General features: G+C 44.3%; 1 protein-coding gene and 1 non-coding gene across 5 annotated transcripts in view; both read left to right on the top strand.

The window, feature by feature from the left end:
* Nucleotides 1-25,136, top strand: part of LOC115173593 (semaphorin-6D-like) — a 93,244-nt gene that overhangs the window by 42,948 nt on the left and 25,160 nt on the right. For 2 of the 4 annotated variants that reach the window (XM_029731841.1, XM_029731844.1), the window contains exons 3-7: nucleotides 8,843-8,992; nucleotides 22,083-22,297; nucleotides 23,965-24,079; nucleotides 24,293-24,350; nucleotides 25,018-25,074. In XM_029731841.1, coding sequence (XP_029587701.1) covers nucleotides 22,168-22,297; nucleotides 23,965-24,079; nucleotides 24,293-24,350; nucleotides 25,018-25,074 — 360 coding nt within the window. In that variant the 5' untranslated portion in view covers nucleotides 8,843-8,992; nucleotides 22,083-22,167. Of the gene's footprint in view, nucleotides 1-8,842; nucleotides 8,993-20,708; nucleotides 21,089-22,082; nucleotides 22,298-23,964; nucleotides 24,080-24,292; nucleotides 24,351-25,017; nucleotides 25,075-25,136 lie in introns of those variants that run through there. The other 2 variants (XM_029731842.1, XM_029731843.1) reach the window with 2 other exon arrangements.
* Nucleotides 8,327-8,400, top strand: trnas-uga (transfer RNA serine (anticodon UGA)). Its single transcript has one exon. It is a non-coding gene; the product is annotated as a tRNA-Ser (tRNA).

Genomic DNA, 25,136 nt, shown 5'->3' with positions numbered 1-25,136 from the left:
ATAGAACCGCTCTCCTCATATCATTATAACTGAAATCTGTTGTGAATCTTTCCTGGAACTATTGTGGATCAGAAGACTCTGTAGGTTAGAGTGGGGTGCTAGCACCAAGGGTGGTTAGTTTGATTCCCGCAAGGGTCACAAGAATAGTTCTAAATGTATATTAGCATTGTTTAGCGGAGACTTTTGGATGAAAGTGTCTTAAATGACCAATTGTAATATGATAGTGTATTCCAGTGCGACTCAGTTCATCTGTTTTTGTGACGTAGCCCTGAGCTCTATGTACAGATATGTGGATGGGTTTTTGTTGCCGTTGTGTGTGTGACTTTTTGCGCATGTGTATGCAGTGTGTGTGTTTTGCGTTGATGCTGTGTGTTTATACAGGTGACAGCGAGGGGCATTTTAGAAGGGTAATGGGATGCATCGGCAGGAGTTTGGGTAAATATCAATGCGTGGGTGTGAATATTCACAGTGGGCATACAGTAAACGGACACACACACACACACACACACACACACACACACACACACACAGAGAGGGCTCTGGTTTCAATCTCGTATCTGTCATATCAGTGCGGAGAGAGCCTTCTTGAAAAAGCGAGCCATAAAGTGGACCCTGTCAACATGGCATGGGCTGAAAAGTGTCTTTGAGACACACTACTCATGATGTCAAGCAAAGCGGATGTTATTGTTGTTTTTTTTCCTTTTCTTCGTCCTATAACCTCCAGACACTGACAAACAAGCCTTGTCACCAGCAGTGACGAGTTTTCTTGTCAGTCGGCAGCATCTCTATAATGGGGTTGCTAGGAGGAGACCTACTACTCTCTCAGCCAATTAGAGTGGTCCAGGAACACCACAGGAGCCAATTAGAACATGCCTCAAACTCCTGAGGAGCCAACTAAAGGAGGGCGAGTTGTGTGGTGTTGGTGACAATTGTTTTGGAAGCAGTGAGGATTGAGGCAAAGTGTGTGTGTTTGAGCATGCACGTGTGTGTCGAGAGTACATTCTGATTTAGAGCTTCAGGCTAACTTCGTTACGGTTCTCTGACATCACATGTGGAAGATGTGTCATGATCTGTGCCAGATTTTTTTTCAATCTCTCCCAAGTGTGGCGCTCCTTTAAAGGTGCAAGACCAGTTGTCGTCTTTATGGTTATATATTTACAATGTAGACGGGTGCATTTCTGCATGTAAATGTTCATTTGTTCGCTATGTCTTTTAATGCAGAACATGAATGTCCCTTGTAACAACACATTCACAAATGAAGTATCATGATTAATTGTCAGTCATCGTGACTAATTGCATGCCTAAACATCTCCGTATCCCTTTAAGAAACATCACAACAACATTAAATATAGGCTTTCTGAGGCACTCAACTCCCAGTGATAGTTTCCCCTCATCCCCTTTAATTCACTGGAGGCCATAATCTCTGCTATAGTCTTATAGAGAGATTTACTAAAGCCTTGTATAGGCTTAGTCGTTTACCAGTAAGTAGACCTAAATCTTTCACAACATCATAATAACAATAGGGACTAGGAGTTAGTCATCCATAGACTGATCTAAAGTCAGTTTTGCATTTGATCACGTATTTGTTAATATTAGGATGTGAACAATTTAAGCTGATCTTAGATCTGTGCCTATTGTACCCAGAGCTGATGATAACAATGTAATTTTGCGTTTGTTAGTGTTATGGCTAAGCGGGTTGAGTTAAAAGGCCAGTTGTGTGGTGTTGGTGACAATTGTTTTGGAAGCAGTGAGGATTGAGGCAAAAATGACACTGTGTGAACTGTCTGTGATTTATTTAGAATTCAAGGCACACTTAACCAGCATGGCTACCACAGCATTCTGCAGCGATACGCCATCCCATCTGGTTTGCGCTTAGTGGGACTATCATTTGTTTTTCAACAGGACAATGACCCAACACACCTCCAGGCTGTGTAAGGGCTATTTGACCAAGAAGGAGAGTGATAGTGCTGCATCAGATGACCTGGCCTCCACAATCACCCGACCTCAACCCAATTGAGATGGTTTGGGATGAGTTGGAACGCGGAGTGAAGGAAAAGCAGCCAACAAGTGCTCAGCATATGTGGGAACTCCTTCAAGACTGTTGGAAAAGCATTCCAGGTGAAGCTGGTTGAGAGAATGTGCAAAGCTGTCATCAAGGCAAAGGGTGGCTACTTTGAAGAATCTCAAATATATTTTGATATGTTTAACACTTTTTTGGTTACTACATGATTCCATTTGTGTTATTTCATCATTTTAATGTCTTCACTATTACTCTACAATGTAGAAAATAGTAAAAATAAAGAAAAACCCTGGAATGAGTAGGTGTCCAAACTTTTGACTGATAGTGTGTGTGTGTCCCACTTCTAAAATCAAAGTTGCGCCCCTGCTTTTATTCACTCCTTAATCCCCACTGATACATATCAAATTAGTGTAGTGGAGGTATACAACTTAATTATGTAGTACAACAGAGAAATCATGCAGAAAGTAGCCTACACAATCCCAAAGCGTGTGAAATATATTCACATGTGCGCAGCACACAGCCTAGTTTCAGCGGAATATCATCTGCAGACAGCAAGAGCGCACAGCTCTCAACTGGTTTTGGCATGGAGCAGCTCACAGAAGAATGACGTTGGTAGGTAGGAAAGACGTTTCAACTTAGCATTTACTGGTAGATGTCATAAGACAACAATGGGTATGCAAACAAGGCATTGAAAAAGTTTTTAGTCCAAGGTCTTGGTTAGTAGGCTATTTGTGATGCGCAATTCGGTTGTCATGCCCTGTTTGCATCGGGCATAGGCGTTGGGTGGGCCTGGCTCCCCAATCAGATTGAACAAAAATAATACATTATTATTACCAAAATACTCCTCAGCACATCCCGGACTTAGAACATCACATTATTTTGTTGTTTTTCTACAAAAAAAAATGATTTTGAGAGGGCAAAACTGAAAAATGTATAGGAAAACGAATAAGAAACAATAGGAAAACACAGGATTCTTCACACAGGGTTCCTTTCCTTCGCTGGGCAGGCCATTATGGCAATTTTAGTATACCCACTTCTCCAGACTCCACTGCATAGGGCCGATGGAAAGACAGCAGCCACACACAGCATGATGTTAAAGATAAGCAGTCCATTCACTCAGACATAATAAGCCAGTAGGTCCCAATCATAAGAATACAAAAACACAACCGTTAGGCATTTCCTAATCGAAATGTACAACTATTACTTCCCGTTGCAAAAAAAACAAACATTTCACATTGAGCACACAAATTAACCGGTGACCTAAAGTAAATTCACTATGGAGTTTATACTTGAGCGTTCAATGAACTGTACGGTGGGACACTAGGGATAATGCGTTTTTCATAGGATATAAGTTGTTGTGGACCAACCCAGGCCACATGAATGTGTGTGAGCTATACACTCATAAGGACATTTGGTACACTAGCACGCACCAACCCTTTAATGAAGTACTTTTATTATGAAACTTGCTCCAAAGTACAGACATGTTATGCATGTCTACCCACACACAAATATGCACAAATATTGCACGATACACATACAATGTCCCTCTTGTGAGTGGTGGTTGCATCCGAAACCGGTCTCTGAGAATTAGAAACACAATTCTCCATAAGTCACAAAAGCAACCATAAAGACACACACACACACACACCTACACACAAACACTTAGCCTGCGTCCTTAGACATCTGTAATCTGTCTGATCCAATTAGCCAATTCCATCAACAGCCGTAGAGGGGGGGGGTCCTGGGCAACAACCGCCTTGAGCGGTCGCCCCAGGCAACACAGAGGCACCCACTCCACCTCACCAGTGGGTCTTCAATTAGTTCCGCCTGGCTACTCCCTTGCTCTGTTTCTTTATCTCTCTCGCTCCCTCTTCTCTCTCCCTTTCTCCCTCTTTCTCCCTCTCTGCTTCTCTACCACTCTTCTTCATCTCTGTCTGCTCTCTTCCGCCACTCTCTCATTATTCTCTCCTCCTTTCCTTACACTCACTCTTCTCTCCATCTTCCCTCTTCCTTCTTATGACGTCTTTTGTTTATCCTCTCTTCACATCTTTTCCTTCCTCCCTTCTTCCTCACGTCTCCCTCTCCTCTTTCTCTCCACCCTCCCTCTTCTCCTTTAATTTTGACAATTTCCCTGCATCAAAAATACTGTTTTTGTTCCCCCTCTTTTGGACTGCAGTATACGAGAGTTATGGAGAGATGTGGCAACAGAAGAGCTTATGAGACCTTGCCTTGTTCATCTCCTTATCACAGTTTGCCCCATAAATGGGGTTAATTGCTCAGTCCCGATTTGACATCTTGTACAAGCCCTTACTGTTGGAATGCATCCTCCCTTTAAGTCTGTTCCATTGGAAGAAAAACAGTTATGTTTATACAGTAGGAGATATGGATGAACTCTGAGTGCCTGCCTGCCTGTGTATGTCTATGACCGTGTCCATTGTGTCTCTGTTCGCCTGGACATTGTTTGTCATCAGGCAGTAAGCCATTCTGATTACCCAGCTGACGATAAGAGCAAAATCAGAGTGGGCAGTGAAGGCACATGATGTCTTTGTCTCGTCGCTACAGTGTGTAGTCTCCTGCATTGTCCCAAATGGCATATCCTAGAGTTAACACAGACAGATGAACCCGTGGAAAACAGAGGGGTCCCGGGATTAACCCCTGTGGCACTCTGTTACTAAATTGACCCCTTGAATAACCCACCCACCATTGTAAAAACATCAAAACCACCCCCAAAGGGTCTGTAGGGTTCATGGCAATGTAAACCGGGCCAATCCTTGATCTTGCTGCACTCCACTTTACTACGGTTGTAATCCCATCAGTCATTCAGCCAACCAGCTCCTTGTATTCCCCTCAGCTGACCCCCACGTCATCTGTTAAGATGAGGTTGCAGTAGAAGTGCTCTGAGGGGAGTGGCTGTGGGGGGGGGGGGGGGGGGTTCTGGAACACGTGAAGCTCTGACGTGTGTGTGTGTGTGTGTGTGTGTGTGTGTGTGAGAGAGAGTCTGTCCGTTTCCCTCAAGTATGACTGGGGGGAGGGCGTTTCGCCTGTTGGGCAGTGATGACATTGATTCTTATTACACCCTGTTAAAGCAGAGGTCTCTCACTACCTGTTACCAAGGGCAACCAGCAAATGGCTCCCAGAGGGGCTGAAATGCGTAATCTCCGTTGGACACGTTCGCACATACACGAAGGTGCATACACACGCTCACACAAACACTCATTTCAATAGACATTCTCTCCCCTCTGAGTCCCATCCGCAAAATATCAGCGGGGATCGTATCATTAGAGCTCTGTAGTGTGGACTAGTGACGTTCCTCCCGTGATGAAACGCTCTTCGTCATGTTTTGTGAGTAATAGGGAATCGTTATGGTTATCCCACAAGGATGTTCAGCACTGTTCAGTGGAACTGATGTCTTCTGTGACTCAGAACAGACTGGAAATTCCCTGACCTGGTTGGGAGTCATTTATTGATGTGCTCGTTTCATAACAGGAAGTGAGGTCACGCCAATTGATCACAAGTGACGGTTCCGACCTAGCTGTCAGGCTGTTGGACAGCCATGGATGAGAAGTGACAACAGAAGAAGCCGAGACCGAATCGGAAGAGAGGGGAATAAATTAGTGAAGGATAGAACACTGGAGAGAAAGTGAGACAGGAAGATAGTCAGGAGCCCTAATACAGAAGGATTGGCGAGGAGGGCGTGTTTGAGAAAGAGGGATGGACATTTAGAGGGGAGAAGTTGAGTGGAAAGGAAAAGAGAGGAGGAAGGAAGCAGAGGTTTTCATTAGGTGTGAGGGGGAGTGGAGTCAATGAATCATGGCCTAACGAGGGTGAGCCTCATTACGACCCGGTGTTGCCACGGGGACAGATTGAGAAAATGGACTTGGTTAAGGCAGGCCGGGATGCTCGTTAGAACTCATTAATCATTGGTCACAACCATGTCTGCTAGCTTCTTGAGGAACCATCTTTGTTCATGAGGGACACATTGAGAGAAGTGTAGCTGTAGTTTAAGTCAGATTGAAGAGGCGATGGGCTCGAATATGAATGAGAAAATGGGCACCACGGAATTAGGAACTAAAACAAGCGGGGGAAAAAATAGGTGCTCATACACCCAGCCACATCATTTCTGAACATTTGGACTAATTCAGAGTAAAGTTTCTGGAGCACTTATTTGTCTTTGCGCTCGCGCTAGTGGAAGTCTGACAGACTCCATTAAAAAGTCAAGGGTATACTCCGCATTGAGCCCTATCAATTCAAACTTGAAAAACTTTATTCAAATATGGATGAGCAAAGAAAGTTGATCAAAGACACGGTCATCACACAAGTTATTACCTGGATAGTTGTATTTAGTAAATAAACGTGTAATTATAGCTGATGAAAAATCAAATATGGCTCAGCTTAGTCAGCTGGAGTGTGTCCACGTCTACCCGGAGAGATGCTGTCTGTCAGGCTACGCTCTCTTTTTGCTGTTAGTTTGGCTTAAAAACCCGAGATCAGATGAACTCTCTCTGAACTCTCTGGAGTGACTTTGTAGCAAAGTATAAAATACACACACCTGTAACTGCATCAGCCAATTGGAAACCCCTTTTTAGGACTGCAGCCTCCTTTCTCAGAATTTGTATGTAGATTTCTGTCCGCCCTGTTTGAGCTTAACTTTTCTTCACCTGTTCTCCTTTTCCTGTCTCTCATAACCATTCACATTCCCCCCAGTCAATTATTCTCTTTATTGCAGATGTCTTTCTCTCTGCCACTTATTCATCCTTATTCAACCCCCCCCCCACACACACACACACACTTCTACATCATTCTTTCATATTTCCATTTTCTTTACCTCTGCATCACCCCATTTCTGCCTGCTCTCATTCTCTGCATCTCTCTCTTCCTCGCTCTCTCTGCCTCGCTCTCTTCCTTTATTTAGTGGTCTTTGCCTCAGCTCATGGTTAAATCCAGATAGATTCCCTGTAGACACATTGGCCATGAGAGGTAGCTGTCACAGGCACACCCTTTTACGCAATCCCTCTCTCAGATCGGTGTCCTTATTGTAGATTATTTTTCACTGCCTTGCCTAGAGAGGGAAACTGGAATCAACTTGAAAAATTGCTCCATTACCCAAGTGTTCCAGGACCGGTAGTATGTCCAGTCTTTGGAATGGCTAGAGATATGGCCAAGCAAGCTGCATTGATCTTTGTCCTAACATACCATTATTTTCTCCCAAAGTCAAACCGTTCTCAATAAATCTCCGCATTGCATCATTGGAGTAAGTCATTGCCCCCCCCCTCCAATTCATCCAGTAGTCAAACAACCTGACAGACAACTTGTTTAAGCATGCCTCAAACACTCAGTTTGTCAAATACAGTACAAACGACTCCCGTTGTGATGGATTTTTTTGTTGTTGAATTTTTGAATGACGGAGGGTTTTTGTGACTTGATGTACAAGAAAAGAAATCAAACATTGGCAGTGTAAAAAGATCATACAGAGAGAGAACACCATTATCGTGGAATAAGCTAAATAGACAAAGGCATTTCTAAAACGAAAGGGCCAGCGGAATGAAGAAAGAGGCTGGACTTTGGGTAAAAGAGTGGTGGATAAAGAGACTGTAGATCACCAGAAAGGCAACAACCGGGCTCGTTGTGGAATATAAAAATGATCTGTATTACAAATCCTTACTTGGAGGAAGTCGAGCTGATGGACAGATTGAGAATGGGAAAGGCATCAGAGGGTGAAATGGGGAAAAACGGCATATCAGGATAAAACCCTCAAACATTGTTTTGTCGGAGAAAGTACAAGATAAAAAGGCAGTGACGGGGTAATACAGACAGATGATGGATCATAACAATAGGGCCATTACGAGGCCTGAGGGCTTAGAGCCTTTCCATTCGTCTCTTATTCGGCTTCCTATTGGCCAGGTGGTCTCTCTGGGTTGCCGTTGCCACGGTAGCAGGTTTGTTCTATGGCCTCACCTCAGTGGTCATGTTCCTCTCTGGTAAGATTAGATTAGAGTGCCTCAGCCAGTCTCCTGTGGGGCTCCACTGTGTGTTTTAACTCTTGAGCTCACGCTCGTTAGTCAAGTTAGATTATAATTGGACCAAGGCTTCGTTTCCAAAAAATCTGATTTAGTAAAGGTTTTTCAACAACAAAAAACGTTCCCTCCAGTAAAAATGGTCAAACCCAGGAAATAGGCAACTTCTATCATGATTGTTTTTGTTTTAATAGTGATCTAATAGCATGGTAAGGAATGATGTTATTCTAATGATAGTTCTTTACTTTTATATTTTTGGGGAATTAATAGTTGCATTTGCAGACAGATTGCCTTCCCTGTGGCTCAGGTGGTTAGAGCATGGTGTTTGAAACGCCAGGGTTGTGGGTTCGATTCCCACGGGGGCCAGTACAAAAAAAATGCATGAAATGAAATGTATGCATTCACTACTGTAAGTCGCTCTGAATAAGAGCGTCTGCTAAATGACTAAAATGTAAATGTAAAAATTTCATTTTAGGATCGAGATCTATTTACGTGGATGTCGCCTGTCAAACCTAATGCAACTGACTGCCATTCCCCACTAATAGGGGAACATGTTGAGGTCACCATTGAAGTTTTGAGTCGGCCGCTCTTGCCCTCCATTGCGCCCCAAACCGATGGATTTGTCAATGTTTGTATGCTGATTACATTAGGAGGCCCTCTCTCTCCCACTCTGTCTCCCTAACTACAATCACAAACCCTGGATTGGAGGGTCAGAGGGGTGAAGCGAAAGTTAGACGGGGGCCATTTTCTTGTGTGTTTAGAAAAGTCGACGTTTCTGATTTAAATGTTGTTCTTCTCATCGTCACAGGACTTGGCTGAGGACCACTCTGCGGGGGTCCACCCCCACTTCCCACCTCCCTCTCTTCTTTCTGAACCATTGTTTCTTCCACTTCCCGTGAACTTCGACGACAGTGACTGATTGCACGCTGCATCTGCCAGTCTCAGCAGGTTCAAGACTGTGAGTATCAGCGAGTTTACCTTCTATTGCAGGACGGTTAGATTTCCCATTGAGCTCAGTGGAGCAGTAGGTAAAAGCAATAGCACCATGGGAGAGAGCGTCTTGGGTGATTGAATTTCTCAGCCCGGTGATTTTGATTTCATCATGCACTTTACTTGATCAGCAAAGTCCCAAAGTATTGTAATCCCCCTATAGCAATGCCGATCACAACCTTGATGCAGTTACTGGTGCAATATCTAAATTGGCAGCACTTGTATAAGCTCCAGAGACATATGGTTAGCCAAGTCAATTGTGTGTGGCACTAACGATATTACTCTGATCTCTCTCTCAATGTTGTCACTAGGGCTGGGAATTGCCAGGGACCTCACAATATATTTTTATCACGATACTTAGAGGCCGATATGTATTGCGATTCTATATGTATTGCGATTCGATACTGTGATTTTTTTTTTTTATTGCGACTCGATGTTCCAAACATATTGCTCAACGTATGTGTGCTGCAAAGGGACAGGAGAGCCATGAGAAAACAGGTTAGTAAACGGCCTGTGGAGAGGTTCTTGTTTCGGACAGACGGGTCTCCTCGCGGTTCATGTACTCCTATCAGCCATGTTGGCAGAATCCTTTGTGTGGGATTGAATGGGGCTGCTGCACTGTCAGGTGTGCCGAGGTTGGCTTTGTGCAGGGAAGGTTGCTGAGAGTAAAGGTGAAAATAGACACGGTAACAGTCAACAGAGGCAGGGGTAGACCATTCAGCCCAGGTGTGGGGAAACCCTGTTATTTTTGGGCCAGAGTGTTGACGAGGTGTCAGTCATTATTCCACAGCGATTCATTTGTCAGTATTTGGATAGAATGTAGACTCACCAGATCTTTTAGCTGTGCTTACGGTTTCTGACTAAATGGAAAAGCGTGTGAGATGATTCTCAAATGTAATAGCAGGGGTAGTCTTTCCTCACTCACACACAGCTGAGTGGTCAACATAGGGTCACTTTTAAATCATTTGATAATGGGGAATACCTTGAGCAGAAAGGGAGGACATTGACATTATACTGACCCTGTATAGAATGTCCACTTTGTACTTTCTGAATATTGTGTTTGTTTGATTATGGGGTTTTTACATGTACTCTCCAAGGTTTTCTTTTTGTCACACAACACAATGCCACAGATGTCTCAAGTTTTGAGGGAGTGTGCAATTGGCATGCTGACTGCAGGAATGTCCACCAGAACTGTTGCCAGAGAATTTCATGTTAATTTCTCTACCACAAGCCACCACCAACACCATTTTAGGGATTTTGGCAGTATATCCAACCGGCCTCACAACCGCAGACAACGTGTACCCACGCCAGCCCAGGACCTCCACAGCCGGCTTATTCACCTGCGGGATCATCTGAGACCAATGACCCGGACAGCTGGTGAAACTGAGGAGTATTTCTGTCTGTAATAAAGCCCTTTTGTGGGGGGAAACTCATCTGATTGGCTGGGCCTGGCTCCCAAGTGGGTGGACCTATGTCCTCCCAGGCCCCACCCATGCCTGCACACCTGCCCAGTCATGTGAAATCCATAGATTAAGGCTTAATTAATATATTTCAATTGACTGATTTCTTTACATGAACTGTAACTCAGTAAAATCATATTTCTTTGCATATATACAGTACCAGTCAAAAGTTAGGACACACCAACTCATTCCAGGGTGTTTATTTATTTTTACTATTTTCCACATTGTAGAATAATATTGAATACATCAAAACTAAGAAATAACACATGAAATCATGTAGTGACGAAAAAAGTATTAAACAAATCAAAATATATTTGAGGTTCTTCAAAGTAGCCACCCTTTGCCTTGACAACAACTTTGCACACTCTTGGCATTCTCTCAACCAGCTTCATGAGGTAGTCACCTGTAATGCATTTCAATTAACAGGTGTGCCTTGTTAAAAGTTAATTTGTGGAATTTATTTCCTTAATGCGTTTGAGCCAATCAGTTGTGTTGCCTCCTCAGAATGTAGGTAGGGCAAGAAAGGTGGGTTTGGAGTCAGCTTCACGGCAAACAATGTGACACGAATCGACGTTCCTACCTCCTCTCCCCGGCTGCGATCGATGAGGCAGGCAGGGGAAACCATGGGAACTGTCACCTCCTTATATCCCTCAGAGGAGGAGACGGTCACGGAGTCTTAGCACATCGATCCCCAGGTGACAGGCCAACCATTGGGCTTAATGACAAAATACTCACAAAGCCGCTACTGCTGTGTAGACTGCTGCATAGCGTTAAGTGAAATTTGTATGTATGTTTCTGTGTTTTTTTCCCCCAATAACCCAAGGGGAGTTGCAGCATCAATCCTCATTCATACTTGTTTCATGCTGGTCATATAATAGCACAGGTAGATGGAAAAGGAGGAGACCGTATGAAAAGGACCGGCCTTTTGCCCAGGTTTCCATCTGGAGATTGTAAACAGAGTGCTTTGGATCATTTCTCAAGATCTCTTTCTACTGCAGTACAAGTACCTGCCTTCTTGATAAGTGGCTAAGGCGCCGCTGCCGCTTGCAAGAAATGCCCAAGGATACTGACACAAGCTCTTAAAGACCATGGTTTCGCTTACTGCTCTTAAAATGGAGGTTATGGATTTCTGAATAAACACCAGCCCACCTATTGAGGAGAGGCCACCGCTGAAGGTTAGAAGACATAAGCTCTGTCGATAACACTCAAGTTGCCATAGAAACGTCAAACTCCATTTAAATCCAAAGAGAGAGAGCGGAGGGAGGGTTTAAGGGGGAGGATGAAGACATGGAGAGCGGCGAGAACGCAAAAGAGCAATGGGAGAAAGAGGAGGACGACTCGGTGTGAAAGAGGGAAAGGCACTGTGTAGCGATAAGGGGATAGATGGCTTTCGATGCATGTGGCTAGATGAGATCTCTGGCCAGCAATGGTGGTGATAACAGGCATTTAGCTCTCACACTCTAGCACCTGGAGCTGTCCAATAATGCACCTCTATGCTGACACAGAACAGTACTGGAGGTCAAAGTATCGATTCCCCAGCAGCCGGCTGTCCAGGGAGAGAGTGACCGCAGAAACCCAGCTCTGGGATGTCCTCACCACGGGCGCGACATGACCTTTTTCTCAAAGTGCCGCAGAAGGGGGACTGAGGGTATCCAATTGCTTCACACACACACAAAGGCATACATCCACTTAAATCCACAGGCATACATCCGCTCTGACACACACACACACACACACACACACACACACACACACACACCGTGAACACCAATCACTCTAAACCTTGCTAAAGTCTCACAGGGCTAGTTGTTAGGTGGCATGCCCACCAGGGAGCAGAGCCCAGAAAGAAAAGCACTTCTGTGATTCGAAGCCCTCTCGCTTGGTAATCACTCCCATGTCTCACTGTTGCTTTCAACACCCCCCAATTATCGCTGTGTCAGCCGGTCCAGTCGAGTATTAGGGACACTAAAGACTGGCCTATTTTTAGAAGAAAGGGGGCCACAGCTTCTGTCCCTATGGGCTCACAGACACACGCCGAGAAACCGTGAAAGGAGACTTAATAGGAAAATAGAGCAATCTATGGACCCACACAAACACACACTTGTTGTACACAAGGAGATACACACACACACACACACACTTTCTCACAAACAGTAAGGCTCAGAGACGTGCACTCTCGGGAAGGTTGCAGAATCGGTCGTTTCAAGAGAATGAGAGCTTGCGTTATACCTGCGAGGACGGTCAATCCGTTCTATTTGTGATAGCTCTACTATCACCAACAGTGTTTTATGGACTCGTGGTTAGAGGCTTGGCTGCGTACGGAAAGACGATGTCATCCTTTGTTGACAAAGTTCGTATGGCCTAGATGAGACTGGTACAGTAGCTGGCTGCTCGGAGGAGGATCAATGTGTTTGGAACTGTCCTGGGATCAGAAGCCAGGGTTGTATAACATTGTAAGACATGCATGGTGTCATGCTGTTCTGAGTACAGGGCGATCAAAGAAGTGGACCAAAGCAGCAGGCGGTAGGCCGAGATGAGAGGGAAGAAAGCAAAGTGGCATGGGGAGAGAAACAGAAGTACGATTTGAGTTCAAGACGGACGATTTGAGTTCAAGACGGACGATTCGAGTTCAAGAGACATGGAGGAATGCTCCAAATAAGAAAGCGTGATTGAAGATAGGGAAGCAGAAGAAAGGGCGTTGGAAGAAAGAGAGAGTGGGGATGGAGAAAGATTGCAGAGAGAAGGGAGAAAGTGGGGGGGAAGAGGGAGGGAGAACGAGGGACCCTTCAGTCCTGCTTCTGCTTTTCATCTCTCCCTGAAGATGAGTGAGGGCCTATTTTAAACCCCTTCATCTGTCTAATCTGACGTTCATCTTTCGCCTCTTTTTTTTCTTTAGCGACCATCGCTCGTTGTTCAGCGTCCTTGATTTAATTGAGAATCTCTTTCAAACAGTTTAACAGCCTCTTGTCCTTCCCCTGTTTTCTCACTGACAATCGAAGAGAATTACTTTGATGCGATGCGAAAACAGTGTACCCCCCCTTTTTTATTTCCAATGTGGAATTGTCTCTTCCCCAATCAAAGTTAATAGAATCATAAAACGATAGCTCTGAATCATAGTGACTTGATCATTTCTTAAGCCCTGCTCTCTTAAAGCTGTATGTTCTTACATTTGCATGGAATACACTTTAGAGTTATGCCTCTAACTTGACCCTCTTGAGGGCAACCGGCACAGGCTTTCGACATATCAAACATAACAAATAAAAATAAACGTACCTCCTTCCTTCAGGCAACATTGGCTCTTTCTTTCCGCTAGCTATTCGTTTGATGCAACCCCCCCCGCCCCCCATCCCCGTCCCCAAAGTGCTTCTGGCCTTGGAGTCGCCTGGGGAAATTCCACAGATGACGGCCAAGAGAGACGAGAAGGGCAGAAATGGAGTTTGCGAAGGGCAACGGAATGTGACGTTAAGACCACAAAGTGTGTTTCTAAGGGGCTTGATAACACAGGGCTTATGTTACCACTCCACCTCCCCTCTCACTGTACCCTATTGCCCAAAAGGCTATGCCCTCCGTGCCAAAGAGAAAATATGAATGGGAGTCATTGATTGATATGAATAGCGTTGTGTTGGTCAAGTTGGACACAGGCGGACACACACGCGCACACATACGCATGCACGCCGATACACACACACATTCACACAGCCAATGGATCCCCCATCCTTCATGAGCGATGGCTCTGTAGCTCTCTACTGCACACAGAGTAATGAACTTCAGGTCTGTGGAGCCCAGTGCATTTATCACATGCTCACACTTAATGGTCCCTCTGCCAAGACTTAGCACCACGCCTGCTAGCCGCCCGCTACAAACCGGACTGTTTGTATCCCCCGTCTCTCTACAGCTGTGTGGACGCGTTTGTGTGTGTGGTTACTCTCATTGTTGATTAACTTTTTCTCTCTCTTTCTCCTGTGGTCTCTCTCCAATGCACTGCTCTCTCTCTCTCTCTCATATATAATATATATATATATATATATATATATATATATATATATATATATTCTCCCCTCTGTCTCTTTTCTAGGAGAGAAGGCTCTTTTGGTGTTTGTCCTTCAGCAATGAAAGATGGCTGCTGGATTAGCTGTCATGATGAAAGCTTATCCCAGATTTTCTCTCACGGTCCAGTGCCATGTTTCAAGGCACTCTCTCTATACTGAACAAAAATATAAATGCAACAATTTCAACGGTTTTACTGAGTTACAGTTCATATAAGGAAATGAGTCAATTTAAATAAATGAAATGGGCCCTAATCTATGGATTTCACATGACTGGGCAGGGGTGCAGTCATGGGTGGGCCTGGGAGGGCATAGGCCCACCCACTGGGGCGCAATCAGGAGTTTTTCCCCACAAAATGACTTTATTACAGATAGAAATGCTCAGTTTCATCAACTGTCCGGGTGGCTGGTCTCAGACGATCCTGCAGGTGAAGAAGCTGGATGTGGAGGTCCTGGACTGGCGTGGTTATACGTGGTCTGGTTGTGAGGCAGGTTGGACGTACTGCCAAATTCTCTTAAACGACGCTGGTGGCTGCTTATGGTAGAGAAATTAACATTCAATTATCTGGCAACAGCTCTGGTGGACATTTCTGCAAGTCAGCATGTTAATTGCACACTCCCTCAAAACTTGAGACGTCGTAGTATTATGTTGTGTGACAACTGCACATTTTAGTGGCCTTTTATTGTCCCCAGCACAAGATGCACCTGTGTAATGATCATGCTGTTTAATCAGCTTCTTGATATGCCACACCTGTCAGGTGGCTGGATTATCTTGGTAAAGGAGAAATGCTCACTAACAGGGATGTAAACACATTTGTGCACAACATTTGAGATTAATAAGCTCTTTGTGCATATGGAGAATTTCTGCATTGCATAAATATTGCCAATTCAATATTTTATCAAAAAGGAAACACCTCTCTCTGTGAAGGACTTAAAGAGCAAGCATTCACACACAGTGAATTTCTTTGTTGTATATCAAGACAACTGAACAGAGATTTGTGTTATCTGTAGGCTGATCTCCACCAAATCCATTTTAGGCCTATTGAGCCAGAGGGAGGATCTTGCTGAGGAACAGGCATTTTGACCTGGTTTTCCTCTCTCCTAGAAACCATTTGTGATAAACAACCTTTGACTTGCCATGCGTTTTGGTTAGTAACATGCCTTGCCAGACGGGTACCCTGTAATGTCTGTAAGGTGCCATTACAATGTAAGAGCATACACAATGATTAAGTACTTCATCGCGGCGTAAAGCGTCAGGAAGCGAGCAGGCGAGGCCGTGGCATTTTACGGTGCCTAGCGCCGTATTCAAAATGGAGGGCTTAAAAAGTGCACAGATAGATCCCATTGATTCATAACCTGTGAATTTCCGTAGGCTGCGGTTAAAATGGAAAAATCACTCGTACAAAGTGATCGATCTATTGTGGCAGGAGGATATCAGGAAGCGGTGAGCTCAGCTTTGTACCAAACCCTCTCCTTTCTGCTTTACTACTTTATCCTGGAGGAAAGGTAATGCGGTCTATACAGATGTTTAACGCCACCTTTGGGATTCTCCGAAGCCTCTTTGTGGAAATACAGAACTACAGACTCAGCAATGGCTGGTCTTTTGATTACTCTATACCCTCCCCGCCCTCATCATTCTGTTGGATCAGTGGTCAGGCCGTTTCTCTATTTTAATGTGTGGCAAAAAGTTAATCTGTCTTTTGAAACAATGTATTTTCTGGGCTTCCCTCTTTCATCTCATGTTTACTAGATTTGGTTTCTTTGTACTCTCTCCAATTTTTGAAAAACAAGCCTATTTATTATCATCTTTGTGACAGAACAGGCAAATACCTCTGTTGCCAAGCATAAAAGCCTTCCGTTGTTAAGTGAGAACCACCAAACAAGCATGGCTGAGAGAGGGGAAAACTGAGAAAATATGCATTTTACAATCACTGTGTTTGTTCGAGCTTTGAGTGTTTATGAAAAACAGAGAATGGGATAAACCGATAGACCTGTTGAGAAAAACAAAGAAATGGAGACCCAGGGAGGAAAAACAAAGCACGCGCAAAAGACAAGACAGACCTCACATTATCCTAAAACGATCCTGTCTGGGCCTGGCGGTTTCAGGTGTGCGTGATAGAGCTGACGCTGTGATGCTCGGAAGGAAAACGCTGCTGCTCATCTTCAAAAGGCCTCCTAATGATCCCTGAGGGCTGCCCGGCTGTGAGAGGAAATGGAGGAATGAGCACAAAATGAGCCACAGCCCACCAAAGCCGCTGACCACTGGGATATTCCCAGGTCGCGCCAGGGTTCCGTGACGGATCTTGTTTCTGCTGCCAAAGCAGATACTTGGATTTTGCCGGGTGGGTGGGTGGCGAGTGGCTAGGAGGAGATTGGCAGCTGACTTGCATAGCAAAGGGGCTAACCGTGTCCCGTGGATCATCAGAGACCGGGGAAAGAGCAGTGCAAGACACACACACACACACAATTGAATACTGAGCTGTAAACGCACACAGCTGCCAACTGCATCAATTCATACACGTCCACTGATCAAGCTTCATTCAGAAAGGTTACTCAAGTTCAACACGAGCAATGACCAGTACCATCTAATCAGTAATCCTGTGGAGGAAAAAAAATATTTTTGTTTTACATAGAACACGCAGCCATTGATGTGTGCTACGGACAACATTGATTTCTCTGAGCCCAAACAACGTGCTGGTAAGCAGAAACGTATGCAATGCCATCAGTTATTTTAATGACCACTCGTAACGCAACTGATGATGTGCATTTAGATGACATCAGAGGGCATGTGCACTTGATTTGTTTCATTTTCAGGCTCAGGTTCATTCAACCCATCGTAAAACGGACCCATGCAGTGTCCAAATGTTCAACCTGATTTTTATATGCCTGGATCTTTCAGTCAATATATCAATGCCACACTTGCTTTTTTGGCGCACTTGGTGTTTACAGGTCCCAGTACAGTTGTAAAAGTGTATTTGAATGGTTGCCAAGCTCCACAGACACATACAGTTACTTATTTGCTGTGTGCATGTTTGATCAGCCCTGAGTGTAATATGTTAATGCTTGCTTCAGATTGTTTCACTGAAAATATTCTCAACCTTTCACAGGGCATCACAAGTGTGATTTTAGAAATTAGGGAGACATTTTTAATTAGAGAATGGCTAAACTTTTTAAATGCTAGTTAAGGATACTATAGTTATTACGTTTCACATTGGATTTATTAACTACAAAAAGGTAAGTATTTTTAATTCTGTTGCCCCGCTCTGCACACACAAGCTTGTTAGCTAGCTAAGCCTCCTCCACCCTATCTCGCTCTCTCCTCACCCGCAATTTTTTTTTGTTGCATCCCGAGCTGTACACTTGTCTGTCCATCACTCATATAAACAACTAGGCTATAGCTTGCCCGCTTCATAGCAAGCTGCTCTATCCGCACTGATCGGTGAAGTAATTTCATGTCAAGCTTAATGTAAAAAAATATATTATATTATGAGGTTTAAAAAGGAACAGAAAGGAACGACATTAAGCCAATTGAAGGCCAATGATTACTTTAAGCCTCAAGGTGGTCTTTCCTACCAGTGATAGTGACAGGTATGCTGTTTACGGTACCCTCAAGCTGTCCCTCTCCCATTTAAGATTACATACTTAAGCACTGATCACCACAAATCAGCTGTAAGATTTACCTTACGCATGTAGTTTTTCCGCAAGGTCTATAAGCCAATATTGGCAAAGCCTCTTTCTCCTTCCATTGCTCCTGCGTTGTAAGAGCATTTCACCCCCTCAATTCACTACAACCTAGAGTTCCCAGAAATTGTATTACAAGATGTTTTTTTCCCCAAGTCCACTCAAGCAGTGAAGAGTTAGTCTTGGTGTTGTGTTTACAGAACCTCGTTGTGGGCCCTCTAGGTGTAGAAAGCATTGCGTGTCCCTAGGGGGCTGTGTTTACGCTAGCTTAGATACGTGGGTTGTTCTCGAGAGTTTGTAGAGTTAGAAAAACTGCAGATGAGGAATGAATAGCGATTTAAGTAGGTACGTGGGAAATGAATGTTGGCTGTCCCATAACAGGGAGTCATCTAATGCAGTATGTAATGATACACACCCGCCAGTGGCAAGCTAGTCAAATAGGAAGACTGCCCGTACCAAACCAAGTTTATTTTTGCCGGATGCATAGTTCAAACTTGTCTCTTCCCCTCTCTAACAGACTCACAAATGCTGTGAATCCTTCGTGTAGTGTGGTAAGATGATGCCTTCCTCTACTATAATTTTTTGCCCTTGACTTCAAACCAGGGGTAACCCCCAGCCTTCGCAGTAACATGGGACGAAATGAGAGGAAATTAAGCAATTCACTTAACTCTAAGTCTCTAGATCTAATAACAAACATGAGGGCAGCGACCCGTGTTGTAGTCTGTAGATTGAAGACTCTCTTGTTTTGTCCGTGGATCATTGTAACCCTTTTCAACCATGGCACCGGTGTAGTCTGTGGGAAACGATCCTTTATATATTCCCCAATTCCGTAGTTCTCTCACAGTGCCCGATTACAGTCCAAAATAATAAAAGAATAAGAGTGAGGAAAAAGTTGGACTGGTCTCTTGATATAAATGACACTCTGAGGATCCACATTCCCATGCATTGACACAAACCAAAAGTGCAGAGGAGGTTTTGGAACTATGTAGTACATAACAGAGATTGTGTTTAGGTAATTGTGGTGTAGAAGCTGGCAGACGCGTGGAGTGATTTTTCATGGACCGTAATCAGTCTCAGCTGAAGTGAGGTTTTCCCCGATCGCTCCAAAACCTCAGGCGTGCGCCGGTGACCGCAGAGAGAGGGTTGAGAAGTTGAACGGTACGGTGACCGACACCCACGCCTCTTGTGGAATTTTAGGGGGAGAGCTAGATCTCTTCTTTTAAAGCCTGAACATCTTTCCAGAATAGTTAATTCCTGCTTTTGGTCTCCTTTCCACGCAAGGGAGCTAACTTCTTGCTTGAACAGAAGAACCTCATGTTACACTCTCCTCATGTATTTGGACAGTGAAGCTAACAATCTGACTTTATACTCCAACATTTATACTCCAAATGTTTCATACGAGGCGGCAGTATAGAATGTCACTTTTTTATTTGAGGGTATTTTCATACATGCCTGTTTTACCGTTTAGGAATGAAAGCACTATGTATCTAGTCTCCCCATTTGACTTAGTGTGTTAAAGTAATCAAAAGTTGAGTGTTTGGTCCCATATTCTACGTCAAGCTTGGGACTCTACAGACTCGTTGGATGCCAGTTACTATTGAGAAAACAACCCAAAACAAATTGCAAATGGATCCAACAAGTCACAAGGTTGATGTAGTCATTGTGTGCTAAGAATATGGGACCAAAACCTAAACTTTTGATTAGATTTTTCCATGTCTGGTGACTGGTCTTTATACATTTACAACACTTAGCATAGCAAACGGAAGCAAACCTCATAAATCAATCCAAGATGGCTTCAGTCGTCTCCTGTTGCAGTTTCATACAGTACTTTTGATCTTTTGCCTCTTGACAGGAAATGTCCCCCACGGTTGTGACTACCACAACCCAGGCAGGCGCCACCACAATAGAGAACAAGTTGAAGAGCTAGAGTGAGTTTTTGTCTCCGGGGTCGTTGTCTCCCAGCTGGGAGCTCTTAGCAGCGCTGTAACAACCACTCTATTGGAGAAGATGGGAATGTATGTTCTCACTTTTAGCTCCTCAACTCACTAGTGAGGTAAGCTGAAGGTGGACTGAAAGCAGCTGGGCCTTAGCTCACAGTCATACAATATGACCTTGGTTTGCCCACAAAAAATATATACATTGTTTCATTTCTTCTATTATATTGTTCTGGAAACAAACTTTCCATACGGCACAGTTACAACACCCGTTTTCATGTGTCGTGCTGATTATGCTAGTCAGTGGGGGGAAGGTTTGAACTCTTCCCCTCTTTGTGTAATATGATCACAAAAATTACCTCAGACTTTCCCATGTTACTTCCTCCAAACATCGATTGAATGACAACACAGGTTGCCTCAGTCTGACTGTAGTGGAGCAGTAAATCTTGCGTGTCTGAGTGGGTGTAATCCTTTAGAGTAGAGGCTACCGCGAGCCACAACGTAAACACGACTAGACGCTAATGCTAATCCTTATCATTTATAGCTGGCGGGCGCATGACTGGCTGACCTCGCGGCTAAGCACAGCACCTGCTCGGAATCTAAACTAGGATGCCGTAGGCTAATTGATATTGATGGCGAGAGCTCCTGTTTGTTGACTTTGGGAGGGCATTTAGTTAGCGCGGCAAGCTAACATCCTTTCTCTAGCATAGCGTTTCCCAAACTCGGTCCTCAAGACCCCAAGGGGTGCACGTTTTGGTTAAAAAAAATAATCAGCTGTGTAGTGCTTGGACAAAAACACTTAACATGCACCCCTTGGGTTCCTGAGGACCGAGTTTTGGGGAAACCCTGCTCTAGCGAGTCAGTGGAGATATGCCTAGTTTAAGGATGCATGTCCTCTTGCTAGCAGCATTCCTCACAGTATTCCTCACGAAAGAGTCAGAGGGTCAGGATTTTAGAACGCTAACCTAGTAATGTATGATATTGTAGTAAATCTAGATCTTGCTCTGTGTAATCCACTTGGTTTATCAACTTGATGCAGCCGTTACAATATGAAACGTTTCCTGTAAAATGAGTCAAACGACTTCAATGAAACTATCAATTGACTCGTTCAGAATGTAGATCGACGCATCTCTACGGTCCATTGGACTGACGTGTATAGTATCTCAGACAGAATGACCTTTCCCGCCAGCATCTCCCTCTTGTCATCGCTCTGGCTGTGTGCGTTAGCGCTGTATGTTAGCACTCTTAAGAGGCAGATGTTGACGTTGGCAGCCGTTAAGACCATCTGGATTCCAGCTCGAACCGTTCGTTCCTCATTGATATTGTTTTGATGAAAGCAGACAGCCTGAAGTCGATCATTAATATTTCTGACCAAAACTGGCTGGTGTCAGTCTGACCTTGGGGGAAAAAAATGTATTAGTGTTTATTAGTGTTTAACATTTAGTTTAGTTTTTACGAGTACTGGACTGCTGCCGGTGTCATGAGTTGATAGACCAGAACACGGAGACAATCACGTGAATCATTTGTCCAGTGTGATTTTTATTTTTGTGCATTTCTTTCAAAAATTGTAATGAAGAATACATTTTGTTATGCTAGCAGCTTTGTGTTGCCATTAGATGCCATTAGGCTATGATGAACCATAACTGTATCTTTTTGTTTAGATAATGCAAGCAGAAAATGCCTCTTGTCCTGAAATTGTAACATTCAATTAATAGACATCGGCTCCTGAATAAATGTTCTTTAAATCAAATCGATTAATTTGCGAAGATCACAAGCCAATTGAGAAAATGTCTTAAATTGAGCAATTACAGATTTGGCATGACATATCCGTGAAATAGGTTGACATGTATAGTCAAACAGCGTGTGTATTCTATGACCCCTTTTTTAATCTGACTGAATTTAATTCCTCTCTTCTCCGTCCATATTTCCCTCCACAGACAGTGCTCCCTTGGATCGGAGCCCCACACCATGACTTGCTGAAGCCGCCTTTGCTGCTACCCAACCCCCTTCTCCTCATTCAAGATGGTCCCTCCGAAATGGATGAGGCGGCGTCTCCTGCTGGCGGCCCTCACACTCACTTCCTGTCTACTGTTCGCCATGGCCACGCCCTTCCCCAAGGACCTGGAGCCAATCAACGTTGTCGGATGGGAGCGTGAGTAGCCCCACCAGCCCCCTGATTTGGCTTAGAGTGATTTAAAAGGCCAAGTGGTGCCATGTTGCATATTTTTCCTCTGTGATATAAGGGGATTAATTTAGAAGCACAGGACTGGTAGTTAGAGTGCACTAATATGATGTGACACATAAATCTATCCCAGAGTTAGCGGAGGAAGATTGCTGTGATATTTGTCAACAGCATTGCGCAAGGAAACCGATACCCTATTTGCGTGGCCTAAGGCTGGCTCGGAGCCCTAATGCTACCTTGTTAATACATTGATGAGCCGAAGTCAGGCTGTAGAGTTGGCCTGCACAAGAGATGAGTGTGGAGGGATGGTCTTGTGCAAATTAAACACAAGATTAGATTAAGCAAAGAGGTGCACTCAAAATGGCCATCATTGGATTTTGAGTGGGTGTTGGGGCACAGTTTTCCCACAGTTCTCTAACTGTATGTGAGTCTATGGGCTCTAGGAGGTATGGTTTACATGATAGTTAATGAGCCGGACAGGTTCTATACATTATTGGTGTGAGAAAGGTGGACAAAGAGAGGCGAAGGAGAAAGTGTCGCTGAGGGGCTGTCATTGGCACAGTGGCATTAGAAAGGAGTTGGTTTGCGCGGTCAGCAGCTTCAAATCGCGGAGAGAGAGGGCAAAAAGAACGAGAGGGAGTTTAGTGTGGTTCCGGTATGCGCAAATCAAAGTCGAGGAGAAATGCTGAAAATGTCCGGCTGAGATCAGCTCTTTTTTTTTGTTGCCAGATGTAGTAGCTAACACACCTTGAAACCGATTTGACTACAGATATATCTCCTGACATATCGGACAGTGGAAATGACAACATCAGACCCATCTACACAAACTGGGAGTGAGAGTGGACTTCTCAAGGGCATTTTGTTTAGTGTTAGAGCATATTCGGCTCCTCACTCTGCATGTTGCGGGTCGGCGTCGTCTTTGCCATCGACGAAATGCCAACAGTCTTATCATTTAATGAACACTTTTGCCTCGTCATCATATTTGCTGTTGTGTTGTCCAAACAAAGCCTTTCGACCGAAGTTTAATCTTACGGCTACAGTATGTGCTTTAATAATTGCCATTTATGCAAATGACTTGCGCCAGAACTGGAGTAGCAGACACTTTATCTTGGCTCACTCATCCCGAGCCAAATAAACTATGGATCTATCAAACCTTCATCTACCCTTCAGCAGGGTTGTGTTCGTTGGGCACCAAACGGAAGAGAACGGACAATAAAAACAGGGATTTGTCCAATAAGAAACGCTCATGTTTTTCAAAAATGTTATGTTGCGTGCCTTAATGAACAAGACTCAGTCCCCGCACTCGCCATTTGAGTCCAGTCCTATCAGAGGTGTCTGTTCATTACCTTCCCTCCAGTCTGACCTTTAGAAACAAGCAGGGCTCCTGAACCTGGATCCAGTCCACAGAAAGAATAGGACATGACTAGAATGGAAAGAGTCTGACCAGACAGTGACTGGTTTAGTTTAGCTACTGCAAATCTACGCCATATCCGTTTATCGCTGATGGCAACTGAAAATCCAACAAATACTACGTTATTAAAGATTTAAATACCATAGCAGTTGGGATCATGAATTGGAAAAATCTTTATGTATGTGATAATTCAACTATTCTTTATTATAATTTTCGCTCTTTGTAGACTCCTACCTATACCCAGGGTTCCAGGGGCTGGTGTCGGACAACGACACAGCCAGACTAGGCCTGGACTTCCAGAGGATGCTGAGGATCAATCACATACTCTACATCGCTGCCAGGTCAGTCAGCCAATCCACTGCCTCCGTTCTGGTCCACATGTTAACAATCGCAACCAATTTAACATCACAACCAGACTAACCAATCTAGGGTCTGTTTCCCGGACACTGTAGCGTTTTCAATGGAGAATCCGAGAAACCAACCTTTGGTTTGACTTTTATTTATGAGACTGTAACAGCACACCATGACACTAAATCTTAGTCTTTACCCCACAGGGACCATGTCTTTGCAGTAAACCTGACCACAGCTGGTGACGACTTCGTCCCCCAGCTGGTAAGTTACGTAATCAAACAGTCAGTCAAACCTCACATGGCTATGCAAGATGGAATACAACATAAAAAACATAATCAAACAGTCAATCAAACCTCACATGGCTATGCAAGATGGAATACAACATAAAAAAAACTAAACAGGAAATAACATGGCCGTGTGGTTTATTACTGCACACTTTTGATCTGCTTGTTCTCTTCTAAACACAAAGTACCCATAATTTATTTGCAACATCAATAATATTTGTTTGTAGAAGTACCACAGCCTGGCCTCTAGTGAGTTTTCCTCACTAATGGACTTGCCTGCAAACAATGGCCCTCAGCTTGGCTGCTCCCCCAGCTACCTCCCCCTCTGTTTAACATGAAAGACCACAGTGGAGAACCCTCGAGCGTAACCCCAATACGGCAGAGGTCCAGTAGTTATACCCAGAAGCCCCTTTTCATATCAGCTTCCCAGATTCCCCTGCTGTTGACGGGGCGGGGGAAGTCAAGCGACGCTCTCGGCAGGCAGACCCCAAAGGTCACAGAGAGGCCTCTGACAGGCTATTGGCGACACGAGCACATTCTGTGATTGCGTCGGTCTCTTTCATTTAACTCTGGGTGTGATGGGGTTTTCTCTAGAGCATGGTGTGGTGTCATATTTAGTCCCCCCCCCCCTTCATGTATTGCAGAAGCTCACATGGAGGTCCAAGGATGTGGCCAAGTGTACCGTGAGGGGTAGAAACAGTGTGAGTATCAATCACCATGTTCCTTGTGTGTCTACTTTGAGGTCAGGAGAGAAACTCTCCCT

This window comes from Salmo trutta, chromosome 34 (genome assembly GCF_901001165.1).
Source record: "Salmo trutta chromosome 34, fSalTru1.1, whole genome shotgun sequence".
NCBI lineage: Eukaryota > Metazoa > Chordata > Actinopteri > Salmoniformes > Salmonidae > Salmo > Salmo trutta.
This window is presented reverse-complemented; position numbering and strand designations above follow the sequence as displayed.